This window comes from Gigantopelta aegis, chromosome 4 (genome assembly GCF_016097555.1).
Source record: "Gigantopelta aegis isolate Gae_Host chromosome 4, Gae_host_genome, whole genome shotgun sequence".
NCBI lineage: Eukaryota > Metazoa > Mollusca > Gastropoda > Neomphalida > Peltospiridae > Gigantopelta > Gigantopelta aegis.
This window is the reverse complement of record NC_054702.1, coordinates 54,212,690-54,229,381: the sequence shown is the minus strand read 5'-3', so window position 1 is coordinate 54,229,381 and position 16,692 is coordinate 54,212,690. Positions and strand designations below refer to the sequence as shown.

Genomic DNA, 16,692 nt, shown 5'->3' with positions numbered 1-16,692 from the left:
TGTTTTTTCAAATTGAATGGGTCACTTAGTAAATAATACTTTGTGTTCAGATGGACTTTCATCATGAAGTCATTCAGAATGCCTTAAGCTATTGTAGATTTATATCAGGGCCCCGTTCCACGAAGCGATCTTAGCCCTAAGATTACCTTAGGCGCAACACTATGCACTTAAATTGATCTTATACCGGCCTCCGTGGCGTCGTGGTAGGCCATCGGTCTACAGGCTGGTAGGTACTGGGTTCGGATCCCAGTCGAGGCATGGGATTTTTAATCCAGATACCGACTCCAAACCATGAGTGAGTGCTCCGCAAGGCTCAATGGGTAGGTGTAAACCACTTGCACCGACCAGTGATCCATAACTGGTTAAACAAAGGCCATGGTTTGTGCTATCCTGCCTGTGGGAAGCGCAAATAAAAGACCCCTTGCTGCTAATCGGAAGAGTAGCCCATGTAGTGGCGACAGCGGGTTTCCTCTCAAAATCTGTGTGGTCCTTAACCATGTCTGACACCATATAACCGTAAATAAAAATGTGTTGAGTGCGTCGTTAAATAAAACATTTCTTTCTTTCTTTCTTAAGTTGATCTTAGGGCTAAGATCGCTTCGTGGAACGGGGCCCAGAAGTGTTGTGATTGGTCGAATGAAAAGTCGCTTGTACAAGACAGAGACGAAGGTAAATGTTGATCTAGGTCAACCGGTGTTAACCAAATTTCATCCCCGGTGTAAAGGGCATATGTTCCTCGTATATTTGCGTGACTACAATTTGCTAAGATCTGTTATCAAAGTCGAGCGAAGTGGACAGCAGGCTTTGATTGCATCATTAATAATTTACAAAAACTAGGTTGTTTGTGGAACTACCAGCTTAGATAACAACGTTTTTTTTATTCGTGGTGTAATGCTCACTTGCCCTGTCTTGGACAGAATTCTGGCGATGTCAGATGTTGTGCCCACGACAGGCATGCTTGAACAGTGTTCCCATGGAAACACACCACAAATGTCCCATACCTATACCAGCGATTACTCTCTGAGTGTTTGATTAGTATTCCTTAATCAGGCGCATGTGTAGGAATTTTAGCAAGTGGCTGGTTGTCCAAGACTGTGGCGAGCGATGTTTATAGAGGGGTCGAATCATTCGTCCCCAGAAAATATATTGGGAAAACTAGAGAACATTTTCTTGATCGGGCGGTGGGTAGGGGATAAGTCGGTGAATAACATTTTAATAATACTATTTTGGCATGTACATCAAACTTATTTAATGGAAAATTACGTTTGCTTATGTTACGAACTGTTATTCATCTGATAAGTTTTATATATATGTATGTATGTATGTATGTATGTATGTATGTATGTATACATACATACGCGTTTATCCCATAAAACATACTATGACATGCTGTTCTTCAAACGTGATTTATCTTATCACCTGCACAAAATGTATTATGCAATATGTAGGACAAACAGGGGGTAAGCTGTCTTTACGTATGAATGGACATCGTAGCGACATCAATTTATATCCTAGCAAATCTACGTTGGTTAATACCCACTTTAATACGAATTATCATTCCACATCTAACTTTTCTTTTATGCCTATTGAACAAGTATTTAGCAATGATGAACATCATCGACTAGTTAGAGAAACCTTTTGGATACACGAACTGAGAACCAAAACGCCACATGGACTTAATGATAACGTTATATTTCATGTAAACACATCTTAGGCATTCAGTAACGTTATAAATATCCAATGCAGTACAGTGACATTACTTTGTGTTTCCATGTTCCATAATTAATTAAATAATCTTGTCTTTATAGTAATTTAACAAAATTGCTATAAAATGCATTTATACACTTATTATTACCTTTTTCTATTTAAAATGTGACATTGTTCTTTAAAATTTCAATATGTTCAGTTAGTGGTCTAATGTCTGTTTTGACGGCTACTTTTCAATGCATTAACCTGCTGTTTTTAGACTACTGTTGTATCTACGCAGATCTTATACAAATTGATAAAACAATATTACAATAATGGAAATGAGAGTGTATAAAAAATAAAAAATAATCTGTTCGTCTCAATGACGTCATGATGAGAATGACGTCAGGATGACGTTACGTCATCTTATTGTTAATTTGAAAAAGGCAATATGCCGAAACATGTCATTATTAAATAACTGAACTGTTGGTAGTAGTTTTATTATTATTATTTTTTTAAATGTAATTTTGTTATATATATATAATTCCAATCTCTAAAAATCCCTTTATTATAAACCCTTGGATTGGTTAAATTCGTATCACGTGATGATAAAAACTGGCATTCATAGAACCATGAATCTCAGTTTAGCACTATTTTTGGCTATATAGCCGGAACTACTTTATGAATTATGTCAACAAAGGAATCCCCGAGGAATTTCCTTGAGATTCTATTTTTAGACATCAAACAGTAATCGTCTGCCGTCAAACTTGTAAACATCTAAAAATCTTCACATATAAATTATACCATACAAAATAGGTCGCTTCAGACATTTTTTTATTAAAGGTTAAAAGTTATTGAAATTACTTACGTTACATGTTTATAGTGAATTCAAAATCCCACAGCTAAAAATCTATTTTGTCGATCCAAAAAAAGTGTATAATTCCAATGGAATTTGGTCTTTTACAAAAGCGATTTCAAAAACAAAATTCAGTCAGTTCATGCCAACCATTAGCAGTAACGCGCATTCAACGGCATTGTAGTATGACGTACATGGTACACAACACATAGCCACTGCGATCCAATCTTTAAACGACTCGGGTTTTGAAACTAGGCATATCATGTACATGTCGGGACACAGGAACGAAGCTTCAATTCGAAGCTACAACAGAGAATGTTCCACTTTCCAAAAACGAAACATCAGCATGGCACTGTCAAATGTCACGAATACTTGTGTCGCACCACTTGAAGTCACACTAGCCCGAGTACTCTGACTGTAAGAGAGCTAGACGGACATTTGGACATAAACACGCTCTCATTACAGTCAGAGACCAACCTATGTCTTTTTTTGGCAATTCCTGACTACCAAACGGTAGGCAACGAATCCCGCTATAATACCACAACAATCCTATGTTTGACGTCAAATACCTTTACATCAATCATTTTCGAGTTAAGTGATACAAAAAAATCCACATATTAATCACTAATACACTTACTACAGAAAGAAACCCGACAGCACCCACATTCAGCTACGCTTCGTGACACTCCGTCGCAACAATTGCAAAGCTCGGCAATCTATTTCGAGACGTAGACCACGTGATCGCGCAATGGGCGATTCCGCCTTGTGCAGCAGTTACAGGGGCCGTCTCATATCAAGCGAAGCCTCCACAATTACAAGGCCAGTAAACACAGAAACTCGCGACACACCTGTTTCATCCATTTCCGGAAACATTGAAACCACTTTCTCCATGTCAAATCTATCAACACATGGAATTTTCACGAACTCAGATATTTTATAACTGTAATTTCAACGTCGTAATTGGTAAATCTGGACTAATAAAAAAATGGCGCCCATCCACAGTTCGTAGTTAAATATTCATACACCAACCGCTTCACATATAAATTATACCATACAAAATAGATCGCTTCAGACATTTTTATTACAGGTTAAAAGTTATTAAAATTACTTACGTTATATGTTTCTAGTGAATTCAAAATGTTTCTACTTGGTATTGATATTTAATGCAAAAAATTAATATGAATTGTATTAATGATTGTAACATTGTCATTCTTTCATTCGGCTATTGACGGGAAAAGCCGAAACTACCATCGGCATTCCGCTAATGTTGAGTATGAATTTCGTGTTAATAAAATAGTAAATAGTTGGAAAATAGAGTTCACTTTTTATTTTAAAGAGGTTTACGTTAATGACATGGTTATGTGTTTGGAATTATAAGAATTGAACGTGAATATTTTTGAGTTTCATGCTAGTATGAAACGCAAAACCGCTTTACACACTGTATGAATGGCGTAGCGCGTTAGCGCGAAGCCATTCATACTAAAGTGTGTAAAGCGGATATTTTTGCGTTTCATACTAGCATGAAACTCAAAAAATTTCACGTTCAATTCTTAAATATATTTCAACATAGAATTATTTTTTAAAAGGACCAGAGACGTAAAAAGACATGGAAAAGTGAACATATGGTTGAAATGTATAGTACACTGCTTAGGTCTGATAACAACCAGGTTTTACATAAAACATTCAACACACACTTTCAACTGCAACCACTCTGTGCGCTGTTCCGGGAAATAATAGTCGAACACTCGAAATACAGTCCATTTGCGTCAAAAGAGAACCGATGACTTGGCGGCATGTAACTCCATAATTAATAAAGATAAAATTCATATAAAAAAACATAATTGTTTTTAACACAGGGATGAAGTCAAAATTCTAGAACAGCCAAGGTATGCAGCTTCAAAAAGTTTGCATTGTCACTGAAGTAATCGATATTGCAGCATCGCAGAGACTAAAGGTGTAACTGTGCGCGTTTTCCCTTGGTTGTTCTAACATTTTGACTTCACCCCTATATTAAAAAATAAGATTTAACCGATGCAATTTGATGATAAATTCAATCAGATTGATGATAAGAAACATTTTATTTAAAGTGAAATTTTGTTTTCGAAAAACATTTATTGTAGAGTTACATGCTATTTCATCGGTTCAGACCAAAGTAAGTTGTCTATATGTCACTTTATACTACGAGTCTTGTAATATGATAAATCACATGGAGCAGTGTCACTAATTATCATCATCGTAATTTGTGTCTTAAATTGTTTATCTATCTATCTATTTATCTATCTATCTATCCGTCCGTCCGTCCGTCCGTCCGTCCAATGACCCACCCACCCACCCACCCGTATGTATGTATGCATGCATGTATGTATGTATGTATGCATGCATGTATGTTTGTATGTATGTATGTATGTATATATATATATATATATATATATATATATATATATATATATATATAGATAGATAGATAGATAGATAGATAGATAGATAGATATAGGTGTGTGTGTGTATATATATATATATATATATATAGATAGATAGATAGATAGATAGATATAGGTGTGTGTATATATATATATATATAGATATATATATATATATATATATATATATATATATATATATATCTATCTATCTATGTATCTATCTATGTCTATCTATATATATATATATATATATATATATATATATATATATATATATATATATATATATATATATATATATATATATACACACCTATATCTATCTATCTATCTATCTATCTATATATATATATATATATCTATATAAACTTTGTAACAGCAGCACAAACAATTATCTGTAGTTAAATGCACGCGTTAGAGAAGAAATACCCCCGCCCACAACCCCGATCCTATCTGTAGCAACTGTATATACAAATATATATGATAGACACTGCGACGTTTGAAGTGTAAAGAGTAAATGCAATATAATATATGGTACGATCTTTGAAGTGTGAAGTATAAATATGATATGATGATTATGATAACATGTGGAATGATGTTATAATTTTTTTTTTAAACCTATTTGTAGGAAATTTCTTTTGGGACATGTATGTTATTGTTACAAATGGTCTAGAGGCATAGTCCACATTTTTAGGATTTCGTTTTAAAAGAGAGTCAAAGCGACCACTATGGTTATTCCATGAAAGATGATGTGCTGCATAATATTCCAGTGGAGGTCAACTTTGAAAAGTGTTACTAGATGTCATTAAAGGTCATAGGGTGCGAATGTGAAAAAACAGTGAATTTTAATTGAGTTAACCAAACTGTTGCTTTAAAGGTTCGATTCAACACAAAATCTCAACTTTAACGTCACGTTTCTCAGTTTTGACAGTATCATACATATATCCCACAAATGCAAATTTAATACATTTAAGCAAATTTTGAGAGATTTTAAGTAAGTTCAGGTAGTACAGAGCTAAATATGTTAATTCAATACGTGTTCAACGGGTGAAATATCTGGGATCAGAGCTGGCCATAGATGTGTGTTGATGTTTTTCTACTGCAGATACACATTGACCAGTCGATTAAGGTTAGCACGGGCGTTGTCGTCCTGAATACAAAACGTCGCCCAGCCTTAATTACGACGGGCGAAACGATCGGTGCAATGATGTTGTCAGAGTAGTATTGGCCCGTGAGCCTCTCGTGAACAATATGCATTTAGATTCTGGCAATCAAGGTGATGCCACGCCACATCTTAACTGCCCAGCCTCCAAATTGGTCATGAGGACGAACGTTTACGTCGGCATACCGTTCATAGGCAAGTCTCCAAATGCGGTCACCACGATCATGGTAGTCGGGACTCGTTGGAAAACATTACCCTATGCCAATGCAGCTATGCCCGATGTACACCAGTGATGTGTGGCAGCAACGCGTTTTACCGTCAAAAGTGGCATGACGAAGGGTCTGTGTGCGTGTGCGAATCGTTTGACTGGCTGTAACACGGAGATGGTTTGTGATCAGATTAGCTTCTTGGTTTTGATTCCTCATGTTGTATGTTCATGTAAGACGATCCTGAACTGGAGGGATGGCCCTTGGCTGTCTTGAACTCTGACGGCCATCCACATGTCGGGTTTGCCGAGATAGGACCCAAAATCAACTAATGACTGGCTGTAACATATTACGAGTAGGGGCCACATTTCGCTAGCTGGTGCACTGTTGCAAATTTACTAGATGTTGTCAAAAGTGTAACAGACAGTTTGTGGTTTTGTGTTCCAATCACAAACAAGAAGGGTTATTTCCACAAGGTTCACACAACATATTATGCACAATTCAAGTGTGTTATTTCGATGGACATCCCTTGTAGATGCTTCTTGTTCCTAACAAGGGCTTTGTTTGAGTTGCGTTCAGTAGGAACATTACTATACACTTGCTTTTAGAATGTTTTTGTTTTACCTTGTTTCATTCAATATTTATATTTGAAACGAAATAACCCCTACTTATTTTTAATTGTATAGAACGTAGATTTCCTGGACATTTTATGTACTACAGACTTTTAAAATCCAAAGTGGCTATACCCTACACTTGAAGTAAAAACTGGCAACAACCCTTTTGTTAACAAGTGTATCATGTAGACTATTTTAAGCACTATTGCCAAGATACTACCGTTTAAAAATATTTTGCCAGTATACTGAAAGGAAGTTTATGTAATCGTGCGTTTTCCAGCTGACGCCTGCAAATCGGTCACAAAGAACACCAGATGTTGGGTTCTCAAACTCGAAAGATTACGGCCACACCAGATGTTGAGTCCCACATTTACAATTTGCCTTCACAACGTTTTAAAGTTACAGTCTCTGGTTACCATATTATAACATCATGTACAAATATGAAATACAAGCTCAAATGCACTTTTTAAAACCTCGTGTGTGTTCGCTATGAACGGATATCGTCAAACGTATACGCATGATTCGTCACCAATATAAAATGATGGCTACACCAGAGGGCGTTACCTGTTTTCGATAGGATAAGCGAAAGATATTAACAAAAAATAAAATATATTGCCAAAAATTAGGAAAGATGTATATAATAAATAGACCATTTCATGGTGTTTTTTCCAATACGATATTTTATATCAACGAGTGATGTGTGAAAAACATATTTTCACGAATTGCTTCCCAATTCGTGAAAATATGGTTTTCACACATCACGAGTTGATATAAAATATCGTATTGAAAATTTAATAGGGCGGTGCGCTGCTCCTATCCTAGGGTATGCAACATGGTTCTATACCATACTTGTATGCGCTAGGTTTCTAAATTAAAGTGGTGCCAGCGTCTGATGAATGGCATAACGTTCTGTTTCTCCAGGATTATAGAGAGGCGCCCCATGACTTGGAATCTCCAGGATACGTTTTTACATTGCCAGACTCACCAGACGCTTAACTTTCCCTGTTTAAATACTTTTTTTTTCTTTTTTTTTCTGGTAGCATCGTTGGCCCTTGTGCCTAATTTTTGATGGGGGCACCGAAACTGGAGGGCACGACGGTTGGGTTGGCCGGGGGGGGGGGGTGCTGGGTGGGTGGGGGATACTCCACCGGAAGATGGTTAGGGCGGTAGGCGTAGGCGGTTTTGGCCGTAAGGGTTGTTAGGTTTGTCCGGGGGACTGCCCCTCCCCCCCCCCCCCCCCCCGAGCCTTCCCCGGTTTCGGCCACACCGAAGTCCCCAATACGATGGGTGCCCCTAAATAAAACATATCCCCCTATTAAAAAAACCTCCTGTGGCTGAAGCCTAACCTCCTAGTCACCTGCCACCCCTACTTTGAAGGCTAATTAATATATTTAAAAAATAAATAAATATATATTTATATTTAGGACTGCCCGATCTAAATTTGCGTTACAAATTGTTAGTTGTTTGCTGTATATTAAATATTGTTTGGGAAAATAACGCACAAAATTATTTATTGTAAAGTCCTTTTTCCCCTGTTTGTTTTAATATCAAAATTGCCCCAGTAATTGTTCTGTCCCAGGTTGGACTACTGGTATCTGGTGGCCGAACCTGGGATAGACATGCTCGAAACCTTCGTGGTATAGGAGCATGTAAATATTTTATTGATTGATTGATTGATTGTATTGGAAAACCCCATGAAATAGCCTCTGTATATTATTTCTTTTTTTGGTGAGCATGTTTTATTTGTGTCTATTATTTGTATCTATCTGTTAAGAAAACCATATGTTAGACACCAGACAGTCGTAATTTAGTATGTGCTGCGGCATCATTAAACACACGAGTCTCGGTGATGTCGTGGTTAAGCCATCGGACATAAGGCTGGTAGGTACTGGGTTCACTGCCCGGTACCGACTCTATAACAGAGCGAGTTTTAACGACTCAATGGGTAGGGGTAAGACCACTACACCGACTTCTCTCTCACTAATAACTAACCACTAACCCACTGTCCTGGAGAGACAGCCAAGATAACTGAGGCGTGTGCCCAGGACAGTGTGCTTGAACCTTAATTGGATATAAGCACGAGCATAAGTTGAAATGAATGAACGAATGAATCATTAAACAAATATCCCTTTAGTTTCTTTCTCAGAGCCCAATGTCATAAAACGTCGTAAGTCTTGCACATAAACGTAAATATAAGACTAAAACACAATTCGTATTATAATTCATTAACGTACAACAATTGTAGTTCGAAGTACACTTATGTGATTTTCTTTTGTACTTACAATGATCCACCTTTCTTAATGATGTAAATGACGTGAAATAAATGTCAAACACATATAATTTCATTTTATAATGACTGTTTTGTAACAGGCGTCTGGATTGGTTAAAATGCTATCACGTGATCTAAAAAAAAAAACGTTCATTAACTGCACTTTTTTGGTAAACAAATAAAAACAGAATGTTATTACCAGAACTACTTTTTATCAATTACGTCAACAACGGAATCCCCGAGGATTCCATCGTTTCCATGTTTATCCCAATATCGTCTGCACTGTGAGTGACAGTGACAAACTGACAGACGACAATCACAATGTCGGATGACAGACACGAAAGTTTTGGTGGAGACTTTACATTAAGCCACCGCAATTCAGGCTTTAAACGACTCCGGTTTTGAACTGAGACACATAATGTATATGACAGGCCACAAAAAAAACAGAGCTTCTATTAGAAGTTATAGCAGAGAATGCTCAACAAATCAAAAGAGAGACATGAGCGCAGCTCTATCACATTTGACAAAAACACCAAATCGACAACTTACACGAGCGAAAACATATACGCATTCGTGCACAATTACGCGACCTGTCCTTTCCGAGAATAATATCACAGAATCACAAACTTCCTCTAAAATCCACACACCGACAATAACACTGAAACCACTTTATCCCTTTCAAGTCAGTCTTCACATTCACTTTTCACTAATTCAACTTAATATAGTAATTGATAAATCTTATAAATAATTTGACGCTCTCTCAAAATTCATACTCTAAACGCTTTACAACAAATATTCCATTTAAGTATATAGATCGTTTGATATTTTTGAAAAAACCTGTTTGCGTTATCAGTTGATGTTCAGTTATTTTAAATTTTATAACTTTTTATCCACATTTGATTCAGAAAATTAAAATTTACAGAACCTTATGTAAATCATTATAATGAATCGGAGATTTGACGGAAAAAAACGAATGCAACTTTGTAAGGGAATTCCCTTATTTGTGTATTGATACAGTTGTAAATCATTGTGGAATAGAGTTCGATTGGGTTTTTAAATATAGTTTTGTATAATGGCAATATTAATGCATTTGGAATTATAAGAATTGAACGTTATATTTTTTTACGTACATGCGATGATAAACACCAAAACCGTTTTACACACGTGTGTATGAACGGCTTCGCGCAACACGCTACGCCATAAAACGGTTCTGGTGTTCATCATCATATAATTAAATTTTCTTTGCGTCTATACACTTTACGGCAATCTAATTGGTCCAGAGGTGCTGACTTTTTTTCGTTCATATCTCGATGAACCCCAACAAATTAAGCCACGCCTACTACCCCCCCCCCCCCCCCATGACTCGCACTACTTTTGTGCAACAAGCTGAATTATTCTGGCAATCATATTTAGATATTTTAAAGAAAACACACGTGAAAGCTACAAAAAATGTAAACGATAAATTAATGGAAACAACTAAACAACAGAAAAACCTCTTCGCTAACCATGACACGAGACTCGGTCGTTGGCCAAAGAAATCATGTAGGAAACTTCACGCCTGTAACTTACTTGTAAGCGATGTTCAACAGCTGTTGGCGAAAATTAAACGGTTCCACCGACAGCATAAATGTTAGACACGTTCCCTTCATTCACTTTCATAAAATATAAACTAAACACGAATAGGACAATTCCTTCCAATATAACTAAATGATCCGTAAAAATGCACAGCAGCTAGAGGAAATGACGTCATTTACAAAAAATCACCTGATTCAAATAATGAATGAACGTTCGCATTCTTATGCGACATAAGTATCAAATACGTTTACACAAACAATACTACAGGCGTATTTAAAGCTAAACAAAATAAATTCAGTTATGTATTGTTAAAGTATGCATATAAATTCAATTATAAGATTTGACCGCAATTATTTTTTGGTTCATGCAAGTATGAACCGAAAAAACGATGTGCACACTTTTGTCAATCTAATTAAAATTAGCTCCACTATTACATGTGGATCTAACACCAGCCAGTTGGAGCTCATGTCCACCAATCAAAACCTTACTTGCAGAATCCTGCCAGTGATTTTAAAACTAACAGCACTGCGTAGTCCCCAATGTCCAGATAACATTTCGTCTGTAAATAATAATTTAAATATTGACCAATCACACTTCCCCTTTTATAACGTTATTTGGGAGCATACAAAATTCTAAAAATATCGGGCGAGTCTATTTTAGTGGCCGCAGTACAGCGAACCATACCAATACGTACGGGGTGGGTTATCAGTCTTCAATTTTACATTAAAAATTGTTTATTTATTTATAAAAAACAAAACAAAAACTAAATCAGTCTTCAGTTTTACATTACAAATTATTTATTTTATAAAATAAAACATGTTTTAAGGCATTCGTAATTCACACGAAACATGTCGTATACCCTGAGGATAATTCGGAATGTTTTCAAATTATTTTTAAATCACTGGCAGGATTCTGCAAGTAAGGTTGTGATTGGTGGACATGAGCTCCAACTGTCTGGTGTTAGATCCACATGTAATAGTGGAGCTAATTTTAATTAGATTGACACTTTTGTATGACCCTTTTGTATGTGCACATCGTTTTTTCGGTTCACACTTGCATGAACCAAAAAATAATTGCGGTCAATTCTTAAATGAACGTCAAAAATATAACGTTCAATTCTTAAAACTACATTCCCTGGAATATTTTTTATTATTTAAGCATATAGAACAGAAAATCCAATTACGTTTGGTGCATATATGACGCCGCACTCCGCATTGGTTTCACTATGCTGGCTTATCCAGGTCAAAAACAAAGCCATGATTTTGAAAGTGAAACACTTTTGACGGGCTCGTACCGATCTCGGTTTGCATTGGCTTATCACAAGTATAGAATTCCCCAACAAGAGATCACGTGAGATTTCGCAATTTTTGAACAAATTTAACTGTCTTGATTGAGGGGTCGTCTCATATCTCCAAAACATATTTATAGCCATAGAGGTATGGTACGACGCCTTTCCAGGGGTCAATGAGTGGGGGATTTGCCTTGAAATTTTGACAGTGGCCAGCTGTTGGCATATGCGTTACATGTAAGTGGGTGTTACTAATTACGTAACGCTCTAGGGGTAGAGCAGGCGCGCTTCCAGGATTTTTAAATAGGGGGGGCCCCGAGGGCATGCTCCCCCGCGAAATTTTGAAATAAGTGCATTTTTGTGTAATTCCACTCTAGTGTATGCTATAGTTAAAAAATAATAATAACTTGACCCCAAAAATAGGGGGGGGGGGGGGGCCCCGGGCCCCTTGGGCCCCCCACTAAATCCGCGCCTGTAGAGGAAGAGGCTACTGTTTCGATTTACGTAACATTTTTCAAGACTATATGTTATTTTTATTCATTACTTAGACCTAAAAAGGTGTTTTTTGGAAATGCGCGGTCAGTCTAGGATCGATCCCCATCGGCGGGTATACAAAAAGACCATGGTATGTGATATCCTGTCTGTGGGATGGTACATATAAACGATCTCTTGCTCAACAAAAAATGTAGCGGGTTTCCAAGGCGCGTGTGCAGAGATTTCAGCGGGGTTGGGGTTATAGACTGTGTTGAGCGAAGTTTATATGGGGCCATGCTCCCCCCAAAAATACATTTCAATTTTTTTTAGGCTTGGGCAAGTAAGTATTTCGACCTCCAATACCCTCCCCCGCACATGCACCCGATTCCTCTCTAAGATTATATGTCAAAATTACCAAATGTTAGACATCCAACAGCAGATGGAAGGAATGTTAGGATATGTTTTATTTAACGATGCACTCAACACATTTTATTTACCGTTGTATGGGGTCGGATGATTATTAAATCAATATGCTTTATCTTTGATGTCGTTAAACAACCCGCCCCCCCCCCCCAACTTTACCCTTTCCAAACGAAATAATATTTATTTGAATTTGTCGATTTTAAAACGTAGTATACTTTAGTATATTTTATTTTTTTAAAATATATACATAATTAATGTGTTACTAGTATACAAACTAAACTTTGAAAGTTCTACTAACACTTTATAAAATATCAATTCTGAAATAGGAAGGTACGATTGTCGATAATACGTTGTCAAGATCAAACCGGTTTTAACTAAAGACTCTAGTACCGTATCCTCAACCGAACGTTCTTCGTACATCGCAAGATTTCTCTTTTCATTTTTTGAGACGAACCCTACAATTTGAAATCGGCAAACGCACGTGTTAACTGAAACTGACAACAGGCTGTCGTTTGTGCTTTGCCGAGCTATGGCGGCACAGGCGACGAATCGAGCGTATACTTTTGACGATCTCCGTTCATAGCGAACACACACGAGTTTTTTAAAAGTGCATTTGAGCTTGTATTTCATATTTGTACATGATGTTATAATATGGTAACCAGAGAATGTAACTTTAAATAAAGGTACGGTAGGTATAACTGCTAGCTGCACCTCTCAAATGGTGCACGCCAAACCCTTGTAGGGTGGTGTCTTATTTTTATTATTCCTGATAACACATTCTGGGTTCACGTCACACTTATTATATAAAGTGCCCATGAATTCATTATGACCTCAAATCCGCACATTATCACCTTTGGCAAGTCTGGTTTTGTTTTCCGTGCAGTGCAAAGCAAATTGACTCAAGATACTTAACATTGAATTAATTTTGGTTATTTCAAAGTATTTCTTAATGTTTCAAGACGTATTAGCACTTAACAAATTAAGATTATTCGTCAAAACAATTGTTATGAAGCACAACTATCTAATTTTATTATTTACAAATATGTGGGTTTTTTTTAATTAGCTGTTGTATTACTATAATATATATCCATTCTAACACGGCATAATATAGTTTTGTCGTTAGAATCGCTAAGTCAGCCATAGGAAATGTACGTATATCTTATGGGTACAGTGTTAAGTCTCAACTTAAAGGTACATAAGCATGGCCTAGAAGGTAATCGATATATTATATCTAATTATATGTCAAGTTCAGAACTTAATGATCTTATGGCATAAACTATATTATAACACTATGTATTTTACTAACAGATATTTGCAAAATGAAGACTCTTCTTCTGCTAGTGGTTGTCTGTTCTTCTGCATGTGTTGTAAAATGCAGTTCTAGTTCCATAAAGTCGTGGGCTTGTATAGCTTGGCAGTATGCCACGTTTAACTCTGATGCTAAATGTTCGCTTGGCAAAATGCAGGACGCCTACGATGAAATGAAGGATTCGAACTGTATGCATTGTGACAAGTACTTCCACTGTATGGGCAACTACAACGCTGTATATCGATGTCAGCAGAGTTACAAAAACAAAGAGATAGCGGAAGATGTAAGGTATGTAAGGTATTCTCTCTCTCTCTCTCTCTCTCTCTCTCTCTCTCTCTCTCTCTCTCTCTCTCTCTCTCTCTCTCTCTCTCTCCCTCCCTCTCTCTCTCTCTCTCTCTCTCTCTCCTCTCTCTCTCTCTCTCTCTCTCTCTCTCTCTCTCTCACACACACACACACACACACACACATGTCTTTTCTAATGGTATTACATAATTTCAAAACTAAATCCTACCCAATCGCTTAAACCAAACTGGCAGTCAACAATTAGGAATTGAAGCAATTTGCTCGGTCAATTTAACGTCCGTCACACAAACGTTGCTGAATTGTAATTGGTAATCTCAAATAACCAGATTACCTTTACAAGGGCAAATATTTATTTATACAATGTAAGGATTTCACATAATTTGAAAACGTAGTTAGCTTGTTTTTACTCGTGTCCTTTTGAAGTAACGTCCGTCATACACATAATATATTTCTGATTACACACCATAAATATTTCTAGGCACATTACTCTATGGCACCAAATAGGCATGGATATTGGCAAGTCTCACACACACAAGACCAATTTACCGGGGATACCACTCTAGCAAACGTCCGTCACCGTGGAATTACCCTCCCCCTCCCACACGCACGCACGCAGATATACTCTAGATTTATTTAAGTAGCTTTAATTATGATTACTGTACAAACAATATTTCGGGTCATTTGTTTTCAGCAACTGCCGAGAATGGGGTCAAGACTCACCTGACAGCGCCGCTGACCAAGCAGCCAATCGGTATGGCCGTGAAGGCTGGGATTGTGCCAGTAGATATCTGTGTAACGTCAACTGTATGTACAGTCCGACAGATCGCACATGCAGCCGACTTAACTGTCTTTAGACCACAGACATTAATCACAGGACACAACAGTAAACATATTAAATAATTTACCACAGAAATATATATGTGATGGCATTCTTAAAAGTGTGTATGCATGTATGTATGTATGTATGTAATGTATGTATGTATGTATGTATGTATATATGTATGCACACACACACACACACACACACACACACACACACACACACACACACACACTGGTGGCACCTAAGTCTGCGCACCTAAACATTTGTGTTATATTTTAAATTTAAAATCTTTCTTTAAAAATATTTGTTTTACCGCCACAGTACAATTGAACAATAAACGTGTTACTACTGTAACGACCGCTTTTTTAGTGGCACCCCCCACTATATTTACTGTCCTGCATGACGGTACATAAATCTGCGCACCAAACATTAAAACAACTACTTCTGTCACTACTGTTCACAGAAACAACAAACAGCTAGGTAGCGGCTCCGACTTTTCATAAGTCCTGGACAACAAAGATTTCCTATTACTGTTTGTTTCAGGTTAATTTAGATTATGCAAATAAGATAAATATACATGGTGTTACTGTTATATGATTCTTAGTTTGGATAACACAAAAACACAATACAAAAAAGCTTATGTCAGAATGTATGATCGTTATTCAACAGACGTTGTCTGTTAACTGTAAATGAGCACAAATAGTGTTCGTTAGAAATATTGGACAATCAATGATAATTATGAAATGTACTATAGCTAAAATAGGACATGCTGTAAGCTTTATAGCCTGAGCAGCCATATTGGTTGTGTTGTGTCACTCTAAGGGAAATTCAAAGTGTGCTTGAATGTTTAAATAAGCGTACGAGGCGGGGGGGGGGGGGGGGGGCAAAACCTCAAATTCGGGCAAAAATTATAAAGATATTCGGGCAAAATATGCTAACCTACGACCTTTTTACCATGCATTTCCATCATTCTACCCTCAAATTTAGTAATCCATGTAAGCATGCGTAGTGATTCGTTTGTAACCCTAAATAGCTGTTTGTCAGTAATGCTAATATGAATAAAATTTTATTATCCAGATTCGGGCATTTTAGTTCCCCCTACAAACATGGGAGTCAGTACGCCTATGGATGTTTACGTTAACAGATAAAATAAAACATTTATTTCATTTATGAATTCATAAATTACAATAAGGTATGTATTGAAGCTTCTATGTAAACTTGTGTAAGTTGATATACAAGGTTGATAAATTACAGCGGTGACAGACACGTGTTGACAGGTGA

At 36.8% G+C, this 16,692-nt stretch overlaps 1 protein-coding gene across 2 annotated transcripts; it reads left to right on the top strand.

Moving 5' to 3' along the window:
* The first annotated feature begins 527 nt into the window (after window positions 1-527).
* On the top strand, window positions 528-15,651 carry LOC121370759 (serum amyloid A-5 protein-like). Of its 2 annotated transcripts, XM_041496206.1 has the most exons (3): window positions 528-669; window positions 14,443-14,573; window positions 15,280-15,651. In XM_041496206.1, exons 1-3 carry the CDS (start codon window positions 637-639, stop codon window positions 15,440-15,442), a joined length of 327 nt encoding a protein of 108 aa, XP_041352140.1. In that variant the 5' UTR covers window positions 528-636; the 3' UTR covers window positions 15,443-15,651. The 2 variants fall into 2 exon arrangements, with proteins under 2 accessions (XP_041352140.1, XP_041352139.1); XM_041496205.1 differs by lacking the exon at window positions 528-669 and having other exon boundaries at window positions 14,191-14,573.
* Window positions 15,652-16,692: the final 1,041 nt, after the last annotated feature.